The 6,858-nt window shown below is 52.1% G+C and overlaps 1 protein-coding gene across 1 annotated transcript in view; it reads left to right on the top strand.

Annotated features, from left to right (window-relative positions):
• The first annotated feature begins 3,214 nt into the window (after positions 1–3,214).
• TMEM132E (transmembrane protein 132E) overlaps positions 3,215–6,858 on the top strand; it is a 119,383-nt gene continuing 115,739 nt past the window's right edge. Inside the window, exon 1 of the mRNA XM_083588098.1 lies at positions 3,215–4,113. Coding sequence (XP_083444224.1) covers positions 4,038–4,113 — 76 coding nt within the window. The 5' untranslated portion in view covers positions 3,215–4,037. The remainder of the gene's footprint in view (positions 4,114–6,858) is intronic.

Below are 6,858 nucleotides of genomic sequence, written 5' to 3'. Positions count from 1 at the left end.
AAACAGGCGGTTCAGAAATGCTTCTGAAGATAAAAAATAATAAATGTGCAAAACTGTCAGCCCAGAGGACAGGATCTCTGGATCATTCACACGACACTTACCTGTCAGTGAAAGCCATTTGCACATCAAGATAAATCTGCCTGCAGCTGGATCATAATCACACACACACACACACACACGTCAATAAGTTTGAATCACTCATCTTTATTTCTCTTTATTTAGAAGATTCCCCATCTTGCACCTCGTTCAGAATAGCTGTGGCCTGGGATGTGATGGATTGAACTGTAATAAAACTGCAATTTATCATCAAACCCAGCAACAACAAAAGAGTTAAGAGCAGAACGGGGAGTCCAAAGAGGTCATGCACAGCCCTCCCCACAGTGCAGCAATTTAGCAAAAAAACCTGTTATAGTGAAGGATTGAAACCTTAGCAGGAGGCATGAATGAGGTGATAGAATGGACCATACCATTTCGGACTGCAGGTGGGTGATGTCATTTTGTAAAAAGCACCTCCCTGCAATTAATCCTTGCAGATGGAGGGGAGGGGAACAGCACAAGGGAGAAAAGGGTTCTGTTTAGGCCACCAGGCTTTGTTTCATACTTAACAGGGAGAATTTTTCCACAAGGGAGCATTCAAAACTGCAGTTCTGCCCCCTGTGAAATGATGCAGTCCATGCTGCCACCTGAGGGCCCCCCCATGGCCATCTCTCAAACTGATGAGTGGGTCAGAAAAGGCCACACTGTCCAGCCAGCCTTGTAAGTCTGATCAAGATCTCTCTCTCTCTCTCTCTCTCTCTCTCTCTCTCTCTCTGAAAGGGAAGCATTCGCTTCTGGGAAATTTTCCGGGGGCCACATGCAGGCAGTGAGCAGGGCCAGAAGCAAAAATGGGCAGAGAGAGAAAAAAAGTGAGAACGTTACCTTTGTGCAACAGGGCTATCATTATTATAACATTTATACCCTGCAGTTTATTTTAATATTGTATTTTTAGATTGGTGTCACCCACCCTAAGATCTCAGATGAAGAAATATTAATGCTACTGCTAATACAACTAATAAAGATACTATTCAGTACTGGAGCAGTTGTCATTTTTTACCCTGGAGTTTAATATCTTTATTCCCTCCCCTTTAAAAGGAAATAATGTGTACTACTGATCTTTCCGCACATGGGAGAAATTGATCTTTTAGTGCGGCAGCATCTAACCCCTGGAACTGTCTGCCTCTTGAGATTAGACGGGCACCTCTGCTGTACAGCTTTCAATTTCTGTTAAAAACTCCTCCTCCCCAGCAAGCACATAATAAATCTATTGATTTCCGCCCTACATTTTAATGAATTAATTACACTTACATTCTTAAAGTCTATTTTTATAGCAATTTTAAAGTGAATATTCTACATCATATGTTATATCATATTTTGGCATCAAGCAAGATTTACATCTTGTTAAATAAAGTCTAGTGTGTGTGTGCGTGTGTGTGTGTGTGTGTGTGTGTGGCATTCACAGCCCAAACTGAATGTGCCCCTGGAGATCAAACCTAAGACCTTATAACATCAGTCCATCTGCCTCAGTGTTGTCTACATGGACTGGCAACAGCTCCGGGATTTCAGGCAGGGGATGCTCCCAGGCCTACCTGGAGGTGCTGCCTGGATTGACCTGGGGACCTTCTGCATGCAAAGCAGTTGCTCTGCCCGTCAAGCTTAGGCCCCATCCCCTGAGAAATAATGCAAAGATTCTAGTCCTCATTGCTCTGCATAATGGGATGAAATAAATGGGAAGATAGGAAAAGGTGCTGAGTCAGACCTTTGTTAGCATTGTGTACTCTCTTACAAGGGACGCGGGTGGTGCTGTGGGTTAAACCACAGGGCTTGCCAATCAGAAGGTCGGCAGTTCGAATCCCCGCCACGGGGTGAGCTCCCGTTGCTCGGTCCCTGCTCCTGCCAACCTAGCAGTTCGAAAGCACGTCAAAGTGCAAGTAGATAAATAGGCACCGCTCTGGCGGGAAGGTAAACAGCGTTTCCGTGTGCTGCTCTGGTTCGCCAGAAGCGGCTTAGTCATGCTGGCCACATGACCTGGAAGCTGTACACCAGCTCCCTCGGCTAATAAAGTGAGATGAGCGCTGCAACCCCAGAGTCATCCACGACTGGACCTAATGGTCAAGGGTCCCTTTACCTTTACCCTCTCACACTGACTAGACACTGAGCTTTAGCTTGGTTGGTAGAGCGTGAGACTTACTCTCTGGGTCATGGGTTCGAGTCTCACGTTGAGCAAAAGATTCCTGCATTGCAGGGGGTTGGACTAGATGACCCTCAGGGTCCCTTCCAACTCTACAGTTCTATGATTCTATGGTTGCAGCTCTCCAGGGTTCCAGTTGCTCCCCCCTGGTCTCCCTCCCCCAACACTCTAGCCACTATGCCAGGGTTCAGCAAACTTTTTCAGCAGGGGGCGGGTCCACTGTCCTTCAGACCTTGGGGAGGGCCGGACTATATTTTGAAAAAAATAAATGAACGAATTCCTATGCTCCACAAATAGCCCAGATATGCATTTTAAATAAAAGCACACATTCTACTCATGTAAAAACACGCTGATTCCGATTTAGAAGGCGATGGGGCCGGATCCGGCCCCCGGGCCTTAGTTTGCCAACCCATGCACTACGCCATGCTGGCGCGGTCTACTCTGACTGGCAGAGGCTTGCCAGGGTTTCGGACAGGGCACCCTACCCAGAGATGCTGCCAGGGGCTTTCTGCGTGCCAAGCAGGTGTTCCTTACCTCTGAGTTACCGCCCTTTCCCATTAAGACCCAGAGCATTATCGCCTCCAGCCCCGAACACGGGCCGGCAGCTGCTCCCCAGGCTTTCCGAGGCAGGGGTGTTTTCTGGATCCCTGCCTGGAGACGGCGGGGATTGCAAGCGGGTCCTTCTGCATTCAAAGCACGCGCGCTCTGCCACCGAGCGCAAACCCTCCCCCGGAGACCGTATACACAGCCTTATACCTCACCCCCCCCCCGCTCCGAAATGTGTACGCGAGTGTGCAAACGCATCCTGACCCTGGAATGGGGGGGGGCGTGCACACGGCGGCAGAAACTCTGGGGAAAACACGTGATGGGAGGAAAAGCGGGGGCCCGGAGGAGGAGGAGGAGGAGGGGGTGGGCGGCTGGCGGGGGGCGGAGGGAGTTTCTCCGGCGCTCGCCGTTCCCGGCAGAGAGCTCAGATCGGCGCAGCCTCGCCGCGGAGGAGGACCCGGGAGGCGAGGCAGGAGCCAGCCGGAGCGGCGCTTCTCCCCGGGCTCGGCTCGGCGCTCGCCCGGGCCGGCTCCTGCCTCGGACGCCCCTTCGCAGGCCGGGCCTTCGGATCGCCTCCTCGGACGCCCCGGCGGAGAAGCAGGAGCGCTTTGGATTATAGCAGCGCCACCCCCCAAATCGCCCCCAACACTTTTTGGTGTGGTGGGGCTCTCTTGTTTTCTATCCTCTCTATCTACTTTTTTCTCTGCTCCCCCCATTTTTAATTGAGGGGGATTTGATTTTTTTCTATTGGGGGCTTTGCCATTTTTATTTGGGGGGGGCTCTGAGATTTTTTTTAAAAAGGGGCTTTGCATCAAGACTTCGCCGGCTGCCCTGTTCTCTCCCCCTATCCATCCGTTTGTATCTCCCCCCGCCCAGATTCCCCTCCTGCCATTATTACTGCCTAACACCCCCCCAATCGCCTCCCCCCTGATTCTTTCGAACCAGTTTCGCCCGGGTTTGCACGTGGGATTCGCTCCCCTTCCCTCTCGCCCCAAGCTTCTTGATTATTATTTTTTTGGTGGGGGTAGACAAAAAGGGGGGACCCTCCCCCCTTGGGTGGAAATCTGGGGTGGCTCGAGGAAGGAGCAGGTGGGACCCCCCCTCCTTGGCCCATCTCCCTCTGGACCCCCCACCTTTGTCTCCGGGGTGGCCCCGCCCCTTACCTCGCCCCCCCGTTCCCACGTCTCGGCTTGGGCTCGTCTTTCCGTTCGCACGTGCTTGGATTTCGCTTCTGCCCGCTCCACGCCTCGACCCGGATTCCGCCATGGCCGCCTCGGCGGGGAGGGCTCGCTCCGGACCCGCCGCCCTTTTCTGCTGCATCGGGGCTCTGATCAGCCATGGTGAGTTTCCCCCCTATGCCGGATGCGGAGGGAGGACGGGGCGGGTTTCGTCCCTTGGCTCCGGAGCATGCTTTGGAAACCAGAAACAATTTGGAAAGACGAGAGTGTCTCTGGGCCTGTGCAGAGAGCACCCCGGCCCAACTTGGATTGCTTTTTTGGGGGGCTAGGCGTTAGCAGACAAGCGATCTGTTCTTTCGTGGTCCGGGGTGTTTATACCTCGGGGTATGTGCAGAGTGCGTTTTGGAGCCAGCCCAACAAGCATCCGTGGACCCCCCCCCCCTTGAGCAGACCAAGTGTCGTGTTGGATGTTGTCTGGGGAACCAGAGAAGTATTTCGATTTCCCCTGGGCATCTGAGCATTTGCAGAGTGCTTTTCGATTACTGCTGCGTGCAGAAATGTGAAGCTGATGAATGGACTTCTTGGGTCAGTTGGTGTAACTGCTGGACTTGAGGTGAGTCTCTCTGAGAGGAGTGGGGTGGCATCCATGAACCCCTAATTCAGGCATTTGTCTCCCTCTCTCCTCCCTCCCTTTCATTGAAGCTGGAACTCCAGACTTGTTCTGAAGGAGTGGGGCTCAGATCTGGGACGCAGCGACACAACTTCAAAAAGGCGGCTCTGAAAACGTGGAGTGGTTTGAGGCTAACAAGGAAAGGAGCACGGAGCATGTACAGAGTGCCTTCCTCTCCTCGCATCAAGGTTGAGAGCAAGCCGAGGCCTATATCAACCCCTTGATTTTAATGTTGGGTCTCAGCCTCGTCCCATGAAGCGGAGCCTCTGAGCGTAAGCAGAGGGCTTTCCCTCACTCCAACCATCCTGCTGTCGAAATTAACTCTTGACTGGCTGGCTTCTTAGCAGGTGTGAAAACCCCCCAAAGGTTTTTGTGCCCAGCAGATGCCCCTTTTGAAGCACTTCACCCATGGGGGGGGGTACAAAAAGCAACACAGCTCTCCCCTTGCTGCTGGTCCCTGGAGCAGCTTATCTTTACAGGTAGACTACTTGTGGACCTGAAGGTTCTACATACCTTCTTTATCAACCCCCCCACTTCCCTCCCTTCTTTGCAGCAGGGGCTATTTCATTCTTGGGAGTGGGATTCTCCCTGATCATTAGGAGAAATAGGGGCTTGCCTCTTAGTCTTCGCTGACATAACTTTTGCTATCACGTCCTGTCTCAATGGAAGAGGTTTGTGAATATGTGCATTTTTAAAATAATAATAAAAAAGCTTAATATAATGGCAGGTTATTTGTCCCTCTGATTGGAAGAGGGAAGGGAAGAATGTCAGTGCTGGGCGTGGGGCGGGGGGGGGGGGAGAGACCATGTAGACATGGTTGAATCTGAGATCACACCCTCCCGCTCAAAGATTAATGGCTGTGAAACAAGCTTCCTCTCCTGGCTTCTCTGTGATAATTGCTAGAGTAGTTCTGAACCTCCTCCTGACTTCCTGTGGTACCAAAAAGGACCCCCCATCCCATTTAAACAGCCCCTTCATGGTGTGGCAGGGTCCTCAACATGGTTCATGGGCAGAGAAGTTCCAAGCAGATAGGTCCAGGGGTTCAGCTGTCTGGAATCCCTGCCCAGGATGTTTGTGTGTGGAGGTGCATTGCTGAGGACAAGGCACTCTGCACATGCCTAGAGGTTGTGTTGTGGGGTTTTAAGCCCTTTCAGGGGAAGGAATCGGTACATGGCGGTGTGTCATTCGGAGTGTACACTTGCATCTGGCTGCTTAGACTGGCACCTTCTCTTACCCACTTCCTTTGTGTTTCCCCTCTTTCCACCCCTAAAGTGCTCAAGCTGCCCCTACCCTCACGCCAACCCTGTGAGGTAGGCTGAGGACAGCAACCGTGCGCTCCTGGGAGGGATTTCAACCAGGATCTGCCCAGGCCTTCTCTGACACTCTTAAGCACTACTCCACCCTGGGCTTGAATGCGTTTACACTGAGACCCCAGCTTCATTTGTGTGTGGGTTTTTTTTTTTGTGTGGGGGGACGACAATGACCATAGAGAGTTTGTGGGTGTCTCTTGCAACCTTGCACCTGAATCACCCCTTCCCTCTAGAACTGCAAAACGGCTAGTAGCCGCTAGGGATTTTGGCACCATCATTCTGCCCAGGGAGTGGATTCCCTGATCTGTCTGCAGTGGACCACGGACAATGCTATGTATTCAGCACCCCCCCCTCACTTTTCCTCTTTGCAAACTGGCTTTTTGGGGTTCGCTGTGCTAGGTGTGTGTGTGTCAGTCAGAGGCAGGTTGGATTGCATGAGAAACACTTCTTTCTCTGTGGTGCTTATAATACTGGGTGCAATTCAGGACCTATGTATGGAGCAAAGGAAAACAGAAATATCGCTGTGTGTTTAATATTGCTGTGTGTTTCTGGCAGATCTGGGGCAGGTGCATGGCACCCCATTTCCTCCCCCCCAATTGGTTTTTGTGTGTGTGCAAAGGGCTCTCCGGAAGGCACGTCGGGGTGGTGGTGTTCGTGGCGGGTGGTGCGTGTGGGACTTCTTGGAAGCAATGATCCCCCCCCAACACAAACACATGAAGACATTTCCTGTCGCGTAACAGTGGCTCCCTATACAAATCTTTGCACCTCTCCGTTGGGAAAGTCTGGTCTTGTACACAGCAATCGAGAAAGACGAGACTGCCTGCCTTCTTTTTTACTCATCCTTTTTGCAGGAGGGAAGGGGAGAGATCTGAGGTGGGGAGAGGGCTTTACTTGTGGGGGGGGGGACACGTGCTGGTGAAGTTGTCA

This window comes from Podarcis filfolensis, assembly GCF_964270895.1.
Source record: "Podarcis filfolensis genome assembly, chromosome: 15".
Classification (NCBI taxonomy): Eukaryota; Metazoa; Chordata; class Lepidosauria; order Squamata; family Lacertidae; genus Podarcis; species Podarcis filfolensis.
This window is presented reverse-complemented; position numbering and strand designations above follow the sequence as displayed.